This window comes from Gobio gobio, assembly GCF_949357685.1.
Source record: "Gobio gobio genome assembly, chromosome: 20".
NCBI lineage: Eukaryota > Metazoa > Chordata > Actinopteri > Cypriniformes > Gobionidae > Gobio > Gobio gobio.
Window position 1 is genome coordinate 22,413,587 of NC_137113.1, and position 22,073 is coordinate 22,435,659.

At 37.6% G+C, this 22,073-nt stretch overlaps 1 protein-coding gene across 2 annotated transcripts in view; it reads right to left on the reverse strand.

Annotated features, from left to right (window-relative positions):
* The window catches only part of nrxn1a (neurexin 1a), a gene marked incomplete at its 5' end in the record, with an annotated part of 214,886 nt that overhangs the window by 188,047 nt on the left and 4,766 nt on the right, over positions 1-22,073 (reverse strand). The window contains 2 exons of one of the 2 annotated variants that reach the window (XM_079846106.1): positions 15,341-15,370; positions 16,430-16,447. In XM_079846106.1, the coding sequence (XP_079702232.1) occupies positions 15,341-15,370; positions 16,430-16,447 (48 nt within the window). The remainder of the gene's footprint in view (positions 1-15,340; positions 15,371-16,429; positions 16,448-22,073) is intronic. The other variant, XM_079846107.1, reaches the window with a different exon arrangement.

Below are 22,073 nucleotides of genomic sequence, written 5' to 3' on the forward strand. Positions count from 1 at the left end.
AAACAGCCTCGCTTATCCAATCTTTGCCCTCCATTTTAAAAAGCATTAATCGGAGATACGGATTCAAAGGAAGAAAGACTCAATTAAAAAGCAATTAGAACCCAGACGGACCAATGCAGCCAGAACACGTTAGACCTTTCAGCAATCACCTTTTAATCAATTAGCAAACGCATTATGAAATCGTATTAATAAAGATTGCTCCGTGCTTCATTGTCAGCAAATGCATGAAGAACAAAAAGACTGAGCATGAGATGCAACGTTCTTTGAATCCATCGCCCATTTACGTGACTAGATCCCTGGAACTTCAAATATTGAAGATCCAAAAGTGCTTTTAATTTTAATATGACTAGATATCTATGTTGTACAGCACAAACCGAACAACTACACTTCCGGCATTGCTAGGCAACCAGTCTCATTGTGACGCGAGTTTTCTCTTCGGTCCCAAGGAGAACATCAGCTATTGTTTAAGTCCTTTTCTGGTAACCACGACAACTCCTCTCACTTAAAATCTTTTGTTTTACATCATTCAAGCATCATACGGCTCTTTTATAGTTCCAATACAACCCACACCAATAGCACTCTTTGCATCTTCCCACTGTGGACGTTCCATCCCAAATAGATCTCAGAAACGAAAAACAAGCTATAGGATGAATATTCAATAGATCTTATTACTGCACAAGGATGCCGAGCAGTCTTAAGTGGGAAGAAAAGAGTAAACAACATAAATTGAAACCATTTATAAGGATGAAATAAGCATACATATACACATAGAGGTGTATTACATCCTTCCTGTCTGTATAAACAAGGGCAGCAGGAAAGAGCAGATGTAAAGGGTAAAATGACATGGTAGATGAATCTATCTCTCGCCAGTATGTATAAAGTTCAAGGTGAAATTGAGTGAAAAGAACAAAAGCAGGGGGTTAGCTTTACTGTATAAAAGCTGATTGTCTTATTCAGAAAGGCACTTTAGCTACAGATAAATAGTATATTATTAGGCTATAGTAATACACTGCTTTTTGAAGAACGTTTTATGTTTTTTTGAGTCTATTGTGCTCACTTATGCTCACCATTTATTTGATCAAAAATGCAGTGAAAATAGTGAAATATTACAATAAACTAGCTGCATTTTTTGCTTAATTACTCCAGTCTTCACTGCCACATGATCCTTCCGATATCATTCTAATACTGATTTGGTGCTCAAGAAACATTTATTAATATCAATGTTGAAAACCCTTTTTCGCTGCTTAAAATTTCTATGGAAACCATGATAGGCCTATACTACCATTCAAACGTTTGGGGTATTTTTTTTTAAATGAATACTTTTATTTCGAAGGGATGAAACTGATCAAAAATGACAGTAAAGCCATTTATAATTTCACAAAAGATTTCTAATTCAAATTCTGATTTTGTGAACTTTCCATTAAATCGAACAAAAATGTTCTGTTCAACCACACAAAATATTAAGCAGCAAACATTGATAATAATAAGAATGATTGTTAATAATTGAGAACCAATAATAACTGATAATAACAGAGTACCAAATCAGCATATTAGAATGATTTCTGAAAGATCATGTGACACTAAAGACTGAAGTAATGGCTGCTTAATGTAGTTTTGATGTACTTCCGGTTTAATCTCTGCCCCATCTCTATTCATAGACACAAAACAGATTGTTTCTTCATTGCAAGAGGTACATATAGAGATAACGGCTTCACTGTACACTCTTATCTGGCATTTAATCATCAAATTATGCTCCCAGACCTTCAGAGGGTAAAATATAAAGGCAGCAACGAGTTTCCAAACAACAATGTAAATGCAAAGCTCCCAATTCCCCTCCCATTTCCCTTGTCTCACACTTACTTTACATAACCATAGAACACTGCTCCAATGATGTCCTGCAAGACAATGTGACAAAACCTGTGCCATTTCACCATCCTTCACAGACAGTTTGTAATGTCATTAAAACATGCATCACCACTTAAAAATCTTTCAGAACTCCTTGAAAGTTTGTTGCTCAAAGAAAATGACCAGCTACACCAGCCCAGTCATTTAACACAGCACAGTGTTTCCATTTTCAGTCTTGACTCAGGGTTCTGTTTTTGTGTTTCCTGTTCTTTTACATTTACATCCGTCTTTGGCATGATTTATGGCCTAATGATCTCCGGCCCAGTTTCTCCAGAACAGAATGAGCACAAATGATCCCCGTCCAAGGCGTCACATCCCTAGCCAGGGCTGATTTACTGCCCCCCTCTCCACACGAGACGAATGATCAGCCCCAGAGCCACTGTGGCGGTGAGCCCATCTTGTGTTTGCTATTAAAGATGTGATGGGCCATACGTTTAGATTCAGACAGCCAATCCAAGAGGTCTCTCTGTTAAGTCAACTTAAATGATTTGGCCAGGCAGCTGCACTTTGGTGGCTTCAATTGACGATCACAGGACTTCTGTTCTAAAACTTAGCCAGCATATAGTTCGCAACTTCTTAGCCTTCCTGTAGCTCCATCTGAAAACACCAAGGTCATGGGTTCGATTCTCAGGGATAGCAGGAACTAATAAAATGTGTATCTTAAATTAAATGGAAGTCATTTTTGATAAAAGAATCTGCATAAATGCCTAAAATGTATTACATTTTCGCCTGTGCTTCCACAACTAACAGTTCACCCAAAAATGAAAATTCTGTCACTATGAACTCACCCTCATGTCATTCCAAACCTGACTTTCTCTTTTTTTGTGGGGTTCAAAATAAACATCAGTCTTTTATTGTACGAAAGAAAAAAAAGAAAAACAGAGAGAAATGTTTAATATCTTATTTTGTATCACACAGAAATGCCTCAGTGTTTATTGCCATACAATAAAAGTCAATGTGGTCCAATGTTGTTCCAATGTGGACCCCACTGACTTCAATTACATGTTTGGAATGCATGAAATGACGCCATAATTTTTGGGTGAACCCTCCATTTAAGAGATTCTGACTATATCCATTCATCATTTTAAGTGGTTAAGAAGGACGTGGAAAAAACATCCCAAAAGAAAGCCTGAAGATTAAACGGCTCACATAAACATCCTTTTCGGAGCAATGGCTTAATTGGCCTGGAAGGCTTAATGACAAGAGGTTTACATTTTAATAAGGGGTTAACTACAGCCAGTCCGTGGCCCAAAATCAAATATTTCCTAATATATATATATATATATATATATATATATATATATATATATATATATATATATATATATATATATATATATATATATATATATATATATACATAGCAATCCAATGTCATTGAAATTCAGAGAGCTCGTCGTCCGTGTCAGAAATATAAATGGCAACATATTTTTATAGTTGACATATAGAGTGGCAAGCATTATGCCATTACAGGATAATTAGTAAAACAATTATGCAAACAGAAGGAATATCAGCGAGGGCAAGACACACAACGCTTTCCATGTGAAACATGTCATTGCGGTTTGTTATTAAAACACACACAATGTCAATCACGGCCCATCATTATATCCCTGATGTAAATGCATCGTTCAGTAAATTACACACTCATTAGAAATGTCACGCAGATACTCTTATTATGAGCAGCTAGCTGTGCGGTTCACCGGATATGTGTAAAGCCCACTTTATTGGCCGTGTCGTGTGAATAAATAAGTGCATTAATGTAGAGAGACACTGATGACCTCATAAATGTCAAACGGAGAGAATCATGATCTCTCAGTATCTACTATTAAACAATTACTCTGCCCCCTTTGGGACAGCGGGCCGGAGATTAATGAGTATCCGCGCACCCCCAGGGAGGACGACTGGTGCCGGCCGCCACAGATTTGGCAGGTCAAGAGGAATGGGGAAATGGCAGAGCTCATTCTCCCGCGGGGGCGTTCCCCGTCCCTTCAGTGCGAGAAATTTGAAATTCATCAAAGTGGGCTAAACGGAAGGATTTAAATATGTATTTTCCCTTCTGAGGCCTTTATGCATTCATGTGTTCTGTTAATTAAGGTATTACAATTATCTCGAGAGGACGGCTTGAATTTGCACTTGAATCTGCGCGGGGCAAAACAGCCTCGTTTATGGTTTCATTAAAATACCTGTCAATCTACCGCGGCGAAGCTGTCTGTCTGTTTATCTTTTTGCATCACAAACCTTTAAGGGCAACTAACCTCAGGGATCCAACTGTTTTATTTTTTGTTTTTTTTTTTACCCTTGCCGTATTCAGCCTGAATCTGAAGTTCACATATGGCACTTAAAGGAGTGACTGTGAATGCATAAGCTTTATGACTCATGAGAAATGAGTCACACAATCCACATCTTTCTTCACAATCCACCGAGTGTGAAGAGGAAAATGCTTAGCAGCCTTTCTCATGCATATTTACTGCTTTTCAATACACAAGCTGTCATCACGCATCACTTCAGAGCTTTAAAAAAGTCTTGAGTGTGCGAGCGCGTGTGTGTGTGCACGCGTGTATTTAAGGTTCATTTTCGAATGCGCATGTTTGTATATTTAATCGCTTTAAAGGTCGTGGTGGCTACAGTGCTTTATTGTAGGGGCTCTATCGGAAATTAGAATACAGATAAGCGTCCTGGCATCAACCTGCTGAAACAACAATAAATCACGATATCACATCTGCTACCAGGGTATAAAAGAATAAATAAAGTAAAAATAATCTCTTGACAATTTGGCTGCTAGCAAACGATGCTCTATGAAGATAAGTGGCACAACAGGGAGTGAGTTGCTGCCAGCTCTACTCAAGGGAGATTTATGCTGATCTTAAATAACCAAGGTCGGACGTATTCCCGCTGAAAATGAAACGGTCGTGCAAGCTCAGCTTAGGGCCCACAACCCCCCTCCCGCCTCGGGGACTGTGCCCTCGCTCGTCTGCCCAGGATATAGTTTTCCATCACCTCAGTCACTCTCCTCTATTGACTGCAGGCTATCGATTCAACGTCTGATCTCCATCTTGCTCACCTGGGGAGCTTGTGTGTCCGTTGTGTATTGATCTGTGTTGCCAATGATTTCTCTTTTTGTTTTCTTTCGTTCTTTTTTCCGCTTTACGTTTTTTGGTGGGTTGTCGCAACTTTCTAGTTGTGTTTAATGCAAAGCTCAAAAACACAGTTCTATCTTTTGAACAGTGAATCACAGCTGCAGGATCCACCTATAATCCATGGAGAAAACTATCAGTTAACATTTCCATTCATCTTCCTCGGGTGTCGTCAGGTTTTTAGCTGAAGAACTGAATTCGCAGCATCCCACAGGAAGTTGAATTGAAATTTGAATTGGAATGATACGGAGATGAATTTACTGAATTCAAAGAAATTCAATGCAGGTGAAACATTCTGGGAAAAGATTTCATCCACTGTTACAAGTAACTTTTACTCTTAGATAAGGTTTAAAACTTTGCCTTTGTATATCCAGCAAATTCATCATCACAAACTTTGCCTTTTAGTTAAAAAAAAAAAAAATTCAGTTATTTTCATTTCTTTGAATTTTACACATTAACATTCAAGAACTGAACTGGGATTTAAAAAGGCATTTTCAATTAAAACTTGAATGGTGCAAAACCCTGTTTTTAGTGTAAATTTACATGTGCAATGTTCAATAATAAACAAAAAACAACAAAAAAAAAAAAAAAAACTAGTCTACTCTAGTCTAAAGGCCTGTTCAAACAAAAGATGATAATTATAATGATAAAGACATAGTTCATAGAACAACTATAACAAAAACAGCACAGAGGAACGATTCAGACAATCAGAATCAATCCTACTTGTGGACACTAATATAATCATCCATTATCTTTTTAGTTATTGTTCTTGGTGTGAACAGGCCTTTAGTCTCCATTTAAAATATATTAGATAATTATACAGTACATTTGGAGACTGTAGTTGAAGTACCTTAAAGGGTTAGTTCTCCCAAAAATGACATTTCTGTCATTAATTACTCACCATCATGTTGTTTTTCTTCGGAACAGAAATGAAGATATTTTAGTTGAAATCTGATGGCTCTGAAAGGCCTCCATTGGCACAATGCACTGTACACTCTCAAAACCCATAAAAGGCACTAAAGACGTCGTTACAAAGTCCATCTCACTACAGTGGTTCTACAATAACTTTATAAAGAGACGAGGATAGTTTTTGTGCGCAAAAAAAAATAAATAACGAATTATATAGTGATGACCGCTTTCAAAATGCATCATGAAGCTTCGAAGCGTTATGAATCAGTGAGTCGATTCAGCGGTTTGGATCGCCAAAGTCACGTGATTTCAGCAGTTTGGCGGTTTGACACGCGATCCGAATCATGATTCATAACGCTTCAAAGCTTCATGATGCCGTGTTTTGAAATCGGTCATCACTATATAAGTCGTTATTTAGGGTTTTTTGCGCACAAAAATTATTCTCGTCGCTTCATAAAGTTATTGTAGAACCACTGTAGTGAGATGGACTTTGTAACGACGTCTTTAGTACCTTTTATGGGTTTTGAGAGTGTAAAGTGCATTGTGCCAATGGAGGCCTTTCTGAACCATCGGTTTTCAACTAAAATATCTTCATTTGTGTTCCGAAGATGAACGGAGGTCTCACGGGTGTCGAACGACATGAGGGTAAGTAAGTAATGACAGAATTTTCATTTTTGGGTGAACTAACCCTTTAAATTGCTTGCAGTTTGGAAAGCATACGTTTATACAGTAAGTATCTTCCACAACACTGCATGCATCAAAAGCAAGTGATAGACTTTAATTTATTATGTTTACAGGCCAATATTGCCAAATCTCCTCCAAAAGGTTATATCAGCTATCAAATCACCCCAGCACGCATGTGAACGTGCAGTGCATTGGACGATGATAGCACCCACCTACCAATGCTGGTAATGACATTCTGGCAGGCACACCACAACAATGAGTCCAAGCACTATCACACCTTGAGGGTATTTCAAAATAGCTTGACCTGATGGAAAAATACTGCCAGCAAGCACTGCTCCAGCAAATTAGGCTCAGCATGTTCCTCTCCTTCAACAAGATAAAAGTGTTGCTTCAACTCCAAAGGAGAGAAAGACAGAGCCGATGTATTCCTCCCTCTCATTACATAGTCTTTTCTGTCCTATTTTTGCCTCAATGATTGCAACATAACACTTTGCATCGGGACATGTATGGCTATAATATCTGGTAATATCACACTGTTTTGATGAGGGTCATTTAGATCTTAATGTAATACTTGATATAAATATGCTATTAAACATAATTATACACATAATTATATATAATAACCGAATGTTGCTAGCTATTACTTAATGGCATGGCTCTCAGCAAATATAACTGCCACTGTTAAGTAATATTGCATAATATTGCTTTACATCTCCCTGGAATAGAGAAAAAAATATTTTTCTATGCAACTTTAATTTGCATAAAGACAAAAACAAGGAAGAAAACCTTTTAACTCAACTAGAAAAATACTGCACCACATAAATTAAATACCATCTACACAATATTGTGGCTTGATACTCAAATATCAACGGTGAATATTATATTCCAAGATATCAGTACACTGCATAGAAACTGGCAAATTGGGGCCACTGATGTCAGTGTTCAGTTTAAATCCATTTAGAAGAGGTGGGTAATACATTTTGAATTGGTCTGGCGTAGTGGCATTTGAGATTAAAGTGTTTCTCAGTGGCTAGACTGACCTATCAAGAAATCCTTCCCCCTCCCCAAAGATAAACCCCCCATTCCAAAAACGCATGAATGACATGTGCTGATTACTTTTTAATTTCATTATAGGAATTAAATGAGAAAATCATCTTATTAACAATGATCGGGTCTACATAAATGGCGACAGTGAACTCATTGTGGTCCCCTGACTGTCTGAGTATTCAGCACCTTTAGCACAGACACACAATCCTAAAATGTCTGCTGCTCTGATGGGGTTAGCCATGCCTCTGAACCCCATGAAATGAGCTGTCTTCCATTACAGACTGCTCCAATTGAATAAATGTTGGGAAATAACCACCGCCATAAATCGCTTGTATTATCTGCAGAAAACACCAGCATAGGTGTATGAATCAATTGTGAAACTTGGGCTTAATCATCTATCATTTTACAGTAAGGTTCAATTCATCAACATTAGTTAATGTGTTGGGTATTCTATCAATGAGAATTTTTTTTTTTTACAGCATTTACTAATTCATTTATAAATATTGCTAATTCATGCTTGTTCTAAATTATTACACGACTCGATGGAATGTTTGATTTTATTTGGGGGCAATCTCTGCGTTCAGCTGCAATATATTTTACGCTGTGTATTAGATGCTCATCCAATAACTTATGTTCATGTTTTGGATTGCAGCAGGTTTTATTTTTCATTTATTTGCAGATAATAATGCTCACAAAGCCAAATTACATACCCATCTCTGAACACCAACGCAACACGTGTCAGTACAGTAACATATTGTGAAGCAACAAATATAGAACTATTATAAACATGAATTGAGAGCCCCATTCCATCTTTACTAAACAGCTGTATATGTTTATTTATGGCCCTGTCATTCAGTCTCACTTGCTTTTAGATCCTTTGTTCATTTGCACTTCATCTTAGGATAAATTGGAAAGTTTCTCTGGCAGATCTTAATTATGCATATGTAGATTGATTAAAACAAAGTTAATTTTATCAGCTTTACTGTCATGTACATTTGGTTTGTCTCACCTTTAACTAGAATTCATGTTCTAATTCCAATGACAACCTGATATATATATATATATATTATATATATATATATATATATATATATATATATATATATATATATATATATATATATATATATATATATATATATATATATATATATATATATATATATATTTTTTTTTTTTTTTTAGGTCTATTTAGGTTTTATTTTCTTATTGGTTTATTTATAAAGAAAAAGAAATAAGAACAATAAAGGTTTAGTTTAGTTTATTGATTTATAAAGAACATTTCAAAACAACAGAGGTTGTAGCCAAAGGAAAAGCAAAGTTAAAACAGAATTAACACACAGGATCTAAACCTTGAGGACCTCAATTAAAACAAAGAAAACAAATAAGTTTTTAAAGAGGATTTAAAAGTAGAAACAGAAGGGGAATATCTAATATAAGATGGAGTTCCAGTTCTATTGTAGTTATGAAGTAAACTATTTGCAAATCATTTTGTTTTAAATATGCACACATCCACTCTTATTTTCGTCTCTGCCTAATATCTAAAAATGCAAAACATTTCTTGTTACGTCATATTCACTGACGTCAAATGTCGTCATATTTTTTATTCAAAATGGTGAAATTTCATAAATAATGTCAAGTACATCACGGTTGGTCACTGAACGTTTTTATTGTAAAACAGTTGTCAAATATTAAAATATTTAGTTGCTTAAATCTTACGACGCACTCTTTCACTGCTATAACTAAAGTGTCACATTGGAATTCACACTAACAGTAAGCCCCGCCTTCTTTTTTTGATTGGCCATCTCACTCGTTCTGACAGTGATGAGTGCTATTCGACTGCTGAGGCAGACCAACCTAAAGAAATTAACTTTTTACTTTTGTCATCCTAGCAACAAACAGAGCGGTGTGTAACGGAGTACAGCAGAGCAGCATCAACAATATCAAATATTGGGGAGGACAATTTGGCCATTTCTAATTATTTGGCCCTGATTTTAGGAATAACTGAAACCACGCTACACTGAAAAAAATTATTTGTTGAATTTACTAAAAAAAATTATCGTAAGTGGTCGCAATCAATTTATTTGATCTCAATTTAAACATAAACACATGTAATTCCCATAAAACCAATTCATTTTTTAAAATTAAAATAAAAAAACTAAAATTAAATTATTTAAACGAGCACAAATTAATTATGCTTAATTTAATCAGGCCATAATAATTTTTTTCAGTGTACTTTCATGTCTCTCATATCACTGCAAACGCACTGTCTTGTTTCTTACAAATGCAAGTGCTGAAATCTTACATCTCAATTGTCAATTGTACTTACAATAACATCAGAGAACAGTATTTTTACATTAATCAGTATTTGTCTTGTTGCCATACCGATTGTTGTTTAATTGTTTTCTCAGTGGAAACGTTAAGCCTAAAAATGTACAAATCAATCAATATTCCAAAATAAATCATTATTTAATGTCTACATATGTATTTATTTATTTTCTGAATAGCTACTGTATGTAACAAGTGTGATAATGTGAACAGATCACTGTAAAATTAACCTCAACAATATAACCAGCGCAAAGCTTATCCTTCATTTACTCAATGTTAAATATATAAATGTTAATGTATTGGTAGAATGTATTCTAGAATTGAACATGAACACAGATTGTTAAAAATAGTGCATTGTTAGTTCTTGATACCTAGTGATTAACCATGTTAACAAAGTGAACCTTATTGCAAAGTGTTTTCTACAAGTAGTAATATATTGAAGAAGCCATTTGGGTCACATTTGAAGAAAAAAAAAGATAAGAACGTGTCTAACTTCATCTGTAATTGTTTCTGCTTTCTACGTCTTGTTTACAGTCTGAAGTGGTCTGAAAAGCACATGTGGAGAGTGCTTCAGAAATGATCAAGAAAGAACGACCTTCCATCATTTAAATGAGGAAATACCTACAAACAAAATCCTGTTACAAAATGACATGACATTAGACCACTTGACACTGATGTTCTAATGGTTTCCCCATTTATTTAGATCATTTGAGTGAAATATCCTCCAAAATGATTCCAACTGAATCTCTGTGTTTGATTGAAATGTGCACCCAATTTAAGATAAGGTCTAGCATAGGACTGGTGTCTTGTAGATATGAAGACTGGGAGTCTGGAGGCAGTATTAAATCCATAAATAACACAACATACTCTTCCTCCACGCTATTTTCTTTTCTTTCTTTTCTTTTTTTACTTCAAGCAACGTAACATCAGTTCCAACTGGCAGCATGCCTGAAACACTGCCTCTCTTCCTTATAAAAAAAGGTCTTTGAAGTTTTGTGTCAAAGAGTGCTGAATGAGAACAGAGTATAAGGTGATGGGATTTGCGATGGATGAACGGCTGTTAGATTGCAGGAAGTGCTTAAAACTGGAATGTGTGACCTTGTGTGACTTGCGCTACAATTAAGATGAAAAGTTGGTCAGTTTGTACTTCGCTTTTAGCCTGCACACAAAGTCTCACATAACAGTTCTGGAAAGGTCATTGCACAGAGTAGATTAGCATCTTTTAATCTTTAATCACCTGTGTCTGCGAGGTAGCACTATTGATTTATTTCTAAATATTGACATTGTGGTTTAGCTAGCAGGTTAGTGAGATATTATTTTCACAACAGAAACCCAGTGGTGCGTTTTCCACTTGCGCACGCTTTATTTTCTCTGCGTTTCCTCTAATACATCACGTTGTATGAATGAATGCGACAATGGCAAGTCAGCAAAGGTACGGTTGTAGTAATTTAAGAGGCTGTTCCACTTTTGTAATTACATTAACGAGGCATCCGATGTGCAACGGCAGGCGTAATGGGATTTTAAATACGTATTGATCAACGCGTCACAGCAGGCTTTCTTCTCCCCACTCAGGGTCATCTGTGACAATGACACAAGTGAGTGATGCTATCTGAGGTGCGTTTCTTGGCAAAGAAACGACTGTAAGCAGCTAGCGCAGCATTTTTTTCTAGATTATAGCAAAAGCTAAACATACTAAATGGAACAAGCTGGCTGGATAAACTCACTCGCATCAAAAATGAGAGCTAATGCACAAAGACTTCAGGAATAAACAAAATTGTACATGTCTACCACAACATTTGCTCATTTAAACAGGTGCAGGAGGGTTCAATTCAGAGGATTTACTATAAATACCCAAACTGTTGGCATTCTTTATGCCGCCATGTCAATTAGACTTAAAGAATTCTAATTTGGAGTTGGTGTAGTCCCACCTGTGAACCGGGCTTTACAGCGCCTGCAGCAACGATTCAGCTTCACAGACTCTCTCCGAGTAAAATGACAGCAATTAGACCCATCGGCCTTCTGCGCACCACCCGTATTACCGCACATCTTTTATCCTCCCCAAAGCAACTTAGCATAAGAACGACGGTAATACGGCTGCAAAGAGAAGACAAGCACAATCTCACAGACGCACACTTCATATATGCTGTGCGGCACGTATTTTAATAAGATACTTGCACTTGTCTTCGATCCGGCTAATGTCAAGTAAAATGCATTCCCAGAGGGAAGCAAACATATAAATATATATATATATATATATATAAAAAAAATGTGTAAGGGCTTAGAGTTCACTCATGCTGAAAGCAAGGACACTGCTCAAAGGACCCCTGATCTTCAAATGTCCCTAAACAAATGACCTAGTATCAATTATATAGTATATATAGTACATATATATTTTTTTAAGGATATAAGCAGTTATGTCTACCTGATCTGGCCCTTAAAAATGACTTTATTTGGTGTGACAATCTAGCAGGTTGATTCAGTCATATTAAATATTATGTTTTTTATATTTATTTATTATATTATATATTTTTTAATACAACCAGTTGCCACATGAATTACGTTTTAGGTTACTTGGCAAAACATTTAACAAAGTAACAGGGTAACTAATGACCTTAAGCAAAGAAATGAATAGTTATGTAGAGTTATTTAACATTACAACATTTTTTTTCTGCATTTTAAATTGTCAAGCTTTTTTCCTTGGTGTTTAATGCTGTGAGAAATGTTTTTGTAACATTCCACATCTTGCTGGGCTTTTTTTGTGAAAACCAGCCCAAACTTTCATTATGAATGCTAAGATGACAAGCATGTGAAATCGCATTTTTTTCACTTAAGAACTTTATCTCAAGTTTAAACACTCCTTTAGGAGAAACAGAATAACTTAAAAACCCTTTTGTCATAACTTCAGTTATCATATTCGGTCATAGCCCAACTAAATGTAAAACGACTTTTTTGCAACTAAAAATATTTACTGTTATTTATCTCTGGCACTTTCTCACTGCCTTTTCAGCAAATAACATGCACATAAAAGTGATGTAATAAGAGTAGAGATTTACATATATAAATATAGAATTATAATAAATTTATATTCTCAGCCATGCACAGCTCAACTGAAGATCCCAATATTAGGATTGAGATGAAACAGAATTTTACAGAATTTTTTATTATATTATGTGCTGCCTTGTAATTCATTAGGCTGCAATTATTGGTAAATTTGAGTTGTAATTGTTTCAATTTAATTGCAGGACATCACTGAAGCACGTAACGAAAGCTGCAACGCAAACAATAAACAATATAAATGAACCAGAAAAGCACATTTCAATTCATTCAATTTCTCTATAACAACTGTGGTCCTCTCTCTCACACACACACACAACATATATCCACAGAAAAATAACACAATGCAAAATTCATTTGATAATGCCAGCGTGACCCCGCTGGCAAGGTCAGCCCCCACACGCACCATTTCATTCAATTTTACAGACAGATGAAAACCAATTTTCTATAAGAAAATGGAATGAGAGAAAATATAAATGCCTCTGAAAATGTATTCAAATGTGCTAAGAGAAGCCTTGAAGCCACCACATCTCCTGTGGGCATTAGCCCATTCAGGATAGTGTGATGGCCTGGGTGTCAATGCCTTACAGAACACAATCAAGATCCCCGCGAAAGACAGAAAGCACACCTACCTGCTCCACCTATCACGGATCCCTCATTTTTCAAACCAAGGAGCATAACCCCATCAGTCTATGTGTGGAGCCCTTTGTTGTGTTTAAATTTCAGTGGATAAACCAGCATGCAGTGGTGTGTGAGCGGGTGCAGGACGTGAGTGGCTGCAGTGGTGACAGTGCTGGGTGCCGTCCACTTACCTTAGCTGGATCTCACCGGGTTCATCAAAAATTGTATTTTGATATCAAAGAGCAGTAAAGTGCTACTAAATTAATATGCATTTGTGCATACAGGCTGTATGGAATGTTCTAAAAGAAATCAATGTCTGCAGAATATGAAAATTGTAATATCTTGAAGAGCTCTTACCTGATTTTTTTGGGATGATCTGACAACACATGTTTATATCGGATGCTTTTAGAGGAACTTTTAAATGTGTCCCAAATCTGCATGTGACTTCATATTTTATGCAGATTTTATTTTCACATAATAATGGAGATAAGCCTGTCTATTGATGGAATTACTATATAATATTATTACTTTTATTGTTTTTTTTTAAATAAATTATAACACAAAGTAAACTGTTAGTTGTCTTTAGGTTTTAATACATATCGACAGATTTTCTAGTAGCAAACTAATTTTTATGTGCCGTTTTCCTTCATAACCCTACATAACATTCGCTGACACATCGCACAATGACGCATACTCATTTTCATGACATCACACCTACCTTCCAGCCCCTCGTCATATTTGTAGGGAGTGACACAGAAAAATCAGTGTGACTTCAGTACCACAAACACATGAATAAACAGATGCATGTGTAAAGCCACATATACAGGAATATACATGAAGATCTTAAAGAGCTCAACTACATCATTACATAGTATGAAAGAAGCATTATATACCTTTTCTTTTCCCTATGATATTGATATAATGGTTCCATGAAGAGAAAGTCCAGAGAGATACAGGAAAATACAAAGGAGAGGAAAGAGGCAACAGTCAGAATCATGACCGTGTGTTAGATTCAGAGACAGAACAAATGAAAGGTTACGTTTAGAAGAGACTCCATGCATTGCGGACAAAAAGAGAAAGGGCAGGCAAGAGGAGATGGAAGCTTCCTATCGCGATACATGCCAGAACATGACGATGAGAGAGATGAGGGAGAATGCATGAATATCGAACAGATGGCTAATGCTTTCCAGTTTTCGGAGAATTCAGACTAGCACATTTACAAAGAGCGAACAAACCCCTGAGAGAAGTCCCTGTAACTCACATCCTCCACTGGGTTGAAAGTTTTTTTTTCCCCCTCTATATGAAAATGAAGTTGGCAAGCGGCAATGGAATAGCGGGGCTGCTGAGATGATGGAGAGAAAAACTAAAGCGTAAAAGAAGCGGCGTGATGGGTTGAAGCGAAGTTAAAGCAGAAAGAGAGAGCGAGAGAGAGAAAGAGCGAGGGAGAGACAGAGGAGAGGGTGGGGGGAAAAAATGGAAAAGACCAAACCATCCATTGACTCAGCGCCAAGCCAGAAAGAAAGCAGCCCCAGTAAATCCCTACCAGCAGTGAAGGGAGATGAGGAGGATTCAGCACAAGCCAGTGAGAGAAAGGCAGAGAGATGGAGGAGGGAGAGACTGATGGAGGCAAAAAGTTGAGTAAGAAATTAAACCCATACCTTGGTCGCCCATCATCAGGTGCGCAAGACCTTAAGGGAAGACAAGAGCACAGTCAGCACAGAGAACGGGATCATGGGAAGGTTTTTTGTCACATTGACGCACGGGCATCGTCTGAACAGAGGATGCCCGTGGTGCAGGGTGGGGGGGGGGGGGGATTGGGGTGGGGTCGAGGTGAGGGAGAGAGTGGGTGTGAGGGAACATTCAAAAAGCATTTCCTCAACCCAGCGGTTGCAATGCTTTATCGGTCACACTCGAAAGAGAAACATCTAGATTAGAAAAGAAAAAAGTAAATCACTTTTCAGTCGCCAAACATCAAACTTGTCGTCCGCCTGGTCAACCTTCCACAGGAAGATGATGACACATACATAGATTGGATCTTAAAGTTAAGTTAGGTTGCAAATAATGGTTTGCCACATAAATGTGTCAATACAAAAAACTACAATATCTACAGCTTCTACTGGGACAAATCAATATTACCCATTTCATCTTTCATTGGAAGTTTCTGTGAGCCACAGCCAAAATATATAAACATATATACCTCCAAAAGAATAAATCTGAATGGAGAGTGTGTATTTTTTCCCTCAAATATAAAATCTGTTAGTAAAAAAAATTGCAGATTCTGTCATTTGTCTATAGTACTTACCCACCAGATTGTCCAGATTTTCCATTACAATGAACACTTCATATGTACGTTTGTGAGTATTGACTAAATGAGGTTTCAAAAGCACATAATAGGATCTAGAGTCATGTGTCTGCATCTTTAGATGTAAATTACACAGGATGGCGTCCGTTTTGCTCCAGCCTCTGTTTTCTGCTTAGCAGAGCACACCGATTTGAGTGAACCATGTGTTTACTGACAACCTCTAATTAAGGAAGTGTTCTCGGTAATAATGCAGAGTGAAGTTGCATACCTTTTACCTGTGCTGTACACCAGTTCCACTTACTGTTTGTGTACCGTATTCAAATAAAATTGGAAATACTGAATATTTCTAAAAGAACAAGTTGAAATATGAAGACAGAGAGAAGTACATGAGTAGGGACAGGGGTTGGATGAAAAGAAAATAGGGGGGAAAAAAACGTCTACCCACCTCCTACATAGGCCTCTTCTGGAGGGGCGGCCGAGGCGTGAAGAGAGAGAAGGAGACATTGATTAAGAAGCATGCAGACTGGAAGGTGGCCCAGCCTTGAGGATTACCGTGGTTACCATGCGTCTTATCATCCTGTGCCCAGGCCAAACATTCATTACCATGGAAAATGCAGAGACCAGAGGGTTTATTTGACTTTAAGTGTCCTCTGTCCTCCTCAAGATCTAATCTCATTGAGTCTACAGTACTCTGAAAGAGTGTTGGTGAGATGATAACACATTATTAAGTCATTCAAAAGCTGATAAAACAAAGGTGAAATAGACTCTTCATAGTATATCAATGAACATGCGCAAACATGCAAATCGTAATTAAAAGTAAACTGACAGACGGAGAAAAATGGGTGGGACGCCTAATAGCTACGGTTTTATGATAAGTAATTTTATCCTAAAGCAAAGCAAAGTTGTTTTTTTCCCTCAGGAAAAATTCAAAGAGCACATTAAACATCAAGATTGTTTTTTTGATGGGCTTTGAAGGCCTGTTCAAAACAATTTGTATCTTCAGTATGAAGATTTATAATTTTGAATGGCGTTTATGGTGCTTGTGAGGGGAGTTTACAGGGGCTAGATGCGAAGCATGCACGTGTTCGGAAATAAAAATGCCGACAGATGATGCAACATGAACCTAGAGAAAACAACATCATTCAGTCAGGTCAGTAATAAAGAAATGTACAATACCTGAATATGCATATGCTTGTCATGTAATTACCCAATTTACATTGACATTTAAAATTTGTATTAAAATGCAAATTACCTTTTTCTGTTCTTAAACAAAAAGGGTACAGTACCTTCATTCATGCATTTATTCAACACACCTTTTACTTCTGGTGACACTTTCAGTCCCTGGATCAACTCACCCAAGACTCCCTAAAAATGGACTTGGCTATCTTTAAGTTAAAGCATCCAATCCTACCTCCGTGTTTTGCATCTTGAGGAAGAGAATAATGACCCGGGACTTACCGCAGCAGGTTCCTCCATTCGACCAAACACAAATTGCATGCACCACTACTGCCACAAAAAAAAATATGCTGATGAATGTATGAATAAACAAAACAAAGGAGAGAAAAAATCATAAACAGAAAAGTGTGCCATGCCAGAAAAAAATGACAAAGAAATATTTTGCTGTTAGTGTTGCAGTGATAAATGGCAGGTGATTTTCTATCCTCTCTTATCAACTTATGAAGAGACTGACAGACCCTAATTGCTTTGACAAATGTGCAAACTCATCCCACTGACAAAAAAAAAAAAAAAACAGCTTGGAAGGAAGAAAATGACGCTTAAAAAAAACAAACCCTGAACAGTTTAGTTAGCTTGAACCATCACAAAACACTGACTAGCCATCTACACTGACTCTACAGCAGTTTAACGGATCCACTCTATTGATTTTGTGCTTCAACATATCCTGCGCACTGCAGAGACATGTGTGTCAAGTTCTCGCTGACAAAACCTGCCAGGACAAGGCCGGACATTAGATATACAGTATTTGTGTGTGTGGATGCGGCAGCCATTTTGGATGAAGAACACACACATACGCACAGCCTGGTCTTCTCACAGTCCGGCTGACCGAACAGCGGTTTATTTACATTTCACTGACTGACAGATCAGGATCATATAGCCTCTCCTTAGCACTGCAGAGCTCACACGGAGCCAGCGACATGCAGGCTTTCATCGAGCTGACAGCTTCTTTTAAGTGCTGGCCTTGCATACTGCCCTGAATTTGGCAGCGAATAAGAGACCGAAATTGAGGATGACCTACACGCACACAGGCTTGCCCTTCTCCAGCATGGGCCGGCGCAAGCGGGGGGCAAACGCGATGTGACGCCCGCACTCATGCAGTCCTTTACAAACAGGACTGCAGCTCCAGATGCTCGTTTAAAGCAGTTTTCAGCAAGTCAGAGCATGTTACTCTCAAACACACACGCGCTGATATGCCGTGGAACTTGCCCAAAGGGATCATATGACGAGCGTACGCTCCGTATAGCGCAGCGGCAAAGTCACTAAAGATGTAGCTGTCAACAACAATTGACTAAAACATAAAAAAAATTAGATAATGGCCATTCAGTTAGAATGGGGTGAATGTGCGTTACAGATAAGACAACGCCTCATTCACATTAGACTATGCTAGAGTTAATTAAATATGAGGTATATTTCCCTATAGTCAAGCAGAAACCACTGGTAAATATCCCCGAAAACAAGAGTATTCATTGTAAAAGCTTCTAAATATAGCGCTACGTCATTGATGTATTGTCACTGTGCCAGTGATGGGGATTTTAATCCTCTTCACCAAATCTAGTTTAACATTTCCCCCACAGGGAGCAATGTGCAGCATGTTCCATATTGCAGTCATCTACAGTACAGAGAGATTAGTGAGCTTAGTCCATCTGGAAAGGGTTCATCCGCCACTGATAGGGGAATTCTCAATATACAGTGTATTTGACACGGCTCCCCCTCCATTCAAGATTATCAAGCGATGTTACAGGATCAAGGAAGGTGAAAGTCGATTGCAAGACACAAGGAGAGCCCGCAGATATTAGAGTAGCCAGAGGATTTTATACTGAAGCGCCTGAATTAATCCATTTCCGCTTTTTGACCTACATTGTTAGTATTTGCTTAAATGTCTGTAGGTATTGTAATGTACAGATTATACAAATGTTTTTTGACTTAAATGGACAGTTTACCCAAAATAAAAATTCGGTCATCATTTACTCAAACCTTTATGACGGGGAGAGTCAACGGGGTCAAATAGTCAAGAGATGTCATACTGGACTGCCATTTCCAGGTTTTGACCAACATTGTTGGTATTTGCTTAATTTATCTCGTAATTTTAATGTACAGATTACATTTACTCAAACCTGTATGACTTTGAAAACAAAGTTTTTGTCCTTACAGTGAAAATCAACTTGGTCCAAATATTGTTTTTTTGCCGCTATTATTTTTATTGTATTAACAAAAAGGGTTCGAACATTGTTCAGACTATCTTATTCTGTATTTCACGGAAGAATGTCAGACAGGTTTGGAATAACATGCTGAAAAAATGATTCAATTAGTTAAAAATATTATTTCAAATCGCTAATTCAACCTAAATACATACAAAATAGATTTTTTTCAAGTAAAAAAACGACTGCAGGTTACTACATATACAGTGCATGAGGGCAAGTAAATGGCAGAATTTTCATTTTTGGGTGAACTATCCCTATAAAATCTTTCTTTTGTCAACTTCAAAACAGGCCCCTAGTGACAAGATTAAATGAGTCACTAAAATTAATATGCTGATGTATCCAATTAAAGCAGGTCTTTTATTACGTTAGCAAGAGGTTAACAGGCGTGCGCTACACTACACCGCCCTCATTCATTTACATAGATCCAATAGCAGAGGTAGAAAAAAAGCACTTAAAATGTGACTGCATCATTAAACGACAGTGCACAGCCAGGAACCGGCCCTTACAACGTTAGCTCCACCACAAAAGATAAGAGATGAGGTGAAACAATCTAATCGCTGTTGTAAACAAGCCCTCCAACACAATCCAATTCTCCAACCAAAGTCTTCTAGCATATGAAACCGCACGGACGTCAATTGCAGATCCCTTACAGCCATCTTTAACCAGGGAGACGGAGCACATTATACAGTTAATAGAGCATAAAGATAAGGTATCAATGGCTGCAAGCTGATACAGAGTAGACTCTTTTGGCTTTCCAATTCAGACTTGTAAGAGCATTAACCATAATAACACAAAATAAGGGCCTTTCTCTAACCCCAGCAGGGCAAAAATATCTCATTACCCATAGCACTGTTATTCTTTGCTGTGCGGACTGCCTTTCCCGCTGAGAGACCCACACCTGCTTTGCTAAAGAAGGTTATTACCACAACTGCCTGTCGAGAGAATGACGGAGTGGACGTGCGGAGAGAAAGGACATATTTAATCCACTTACCACCCTTTCCTGCCTGAGATCTGCAAACACGTACACACGCTCTCAAGGCACTGCACATTTTTCCATGTCGACAGAGTTTTTGCTTTAGATAAATGTGCCACTCACATATTACAAATATCTAAAGCAAAAACCTAATAATTCATCAACGATCCATTTAATATGCAGCTACCTGTTTTTTAGCCATATAAAATTACGGGGAATCGGGGTGTTTTATTGGCAATGGCAGTTGGTGGTCAGCTGACAGATCACCTCAGTCATGAAGCTGACACCACTCGAAATGTCTGAACGGAGGTAGAATGAGTCAAAGTGGCCTGCTTTCTCCTCAGCAGGAGCTGCATGGGCCAGATTTGCATTAATAACCTCAGTAAGGACAGATTTAGGCTAAGAGGAGTTTAAAATGATGCTGTTGTTTTAATGAACGACACGCCGGCCCTATATCTATTTCATATGAGGAATTAAGCCTTCATAATGGCTGTCCTGTCCTCCATGGTGCCATTTAGAGATTTGACATTGTGCTAATAGCAACGAAAGGTCATCTGAACAATTCTGACAGAAAAAGGAGGGATCATACGCTCTAAAAAAATAAAGGTTATTAACAGGCATCTATGGTTCCATGAAGAACCTTTAACATCCATGGAATCTTTTCATTGCGCAAAAGGTTTATTATAGTTATAAAAGGTTCTTCAGATTAATTAAATATTCTTCACACTAAGAAAAAATGGTTTATTGATGCGAAAAAAACCCTTTTGGAACCTTATTTTTAACTCTTTCCCTGCCAGCGTAAAAAACCCCCCTAGAATGCCAGCCACCGCCAGCATTTTTGATCATTTTCCCAAAAGTTTCATGGCCCCCCAAATATTTTGTTGTATGAATATCTGAACATGCAATATATCAAAAGAAAAAACAGACCCTCTGCTTTATAAAAAAAATCATGTTTTTGTCAAAGACTACGTCTAAATCGGATTCAGAAAGATGATCAAAACATAGATGGAGTAGACCGAGTCCATCAAACCTCATCCAGGGTCGACATTTCATTCGGTTTTGATTTATATGCTGTTTATAATATTTTACATATGCATCTTCTTACATATGATATCGCTTGTTTCTGCTTCTTCACATTTTATCTGGAACTTCAGTACTCTTTACGAAGATGCGTAACAACGCCTCCTATCATATAACAGTGAAAAGCTGAAATTTCTGTCAATGGCAGGGAAAGAGTTAAGAGTGTAGATCAGTAACCACAATGGTTTACATTAAATTAAAAAAAACAGCATATTTCTAAATCTAACTGAACTGATAATGCTCAAGCATGCTGCGCCAACGCCTAACACCGCTAGCCTCAAGATCCTCCAATATTAAATAAATAATGCTAATGAGTCAGAGCTTCACGTCCCGTGGCCTCCAACATCTCCACATATCCTCATGTCATCCCAAAGCGTGTGACGGAGGCCACTCAAAGCTGCGTGGGCAGGTCTGTTCTGACTCACCCGGCAAAGATGCGCATTTCTACCAGCGTAGGGGCTGGAGAGCGGCACATCTTGTTTTTAAGCAAGCTGCCGAGCATCTGCGGGCCCTACCCTTTTGTCGTAATCTCATCAAATACACTAGACTAGCCATTTCGCTGAGAGCCCGGCAAACACTATGCCACAACACGACTGCTA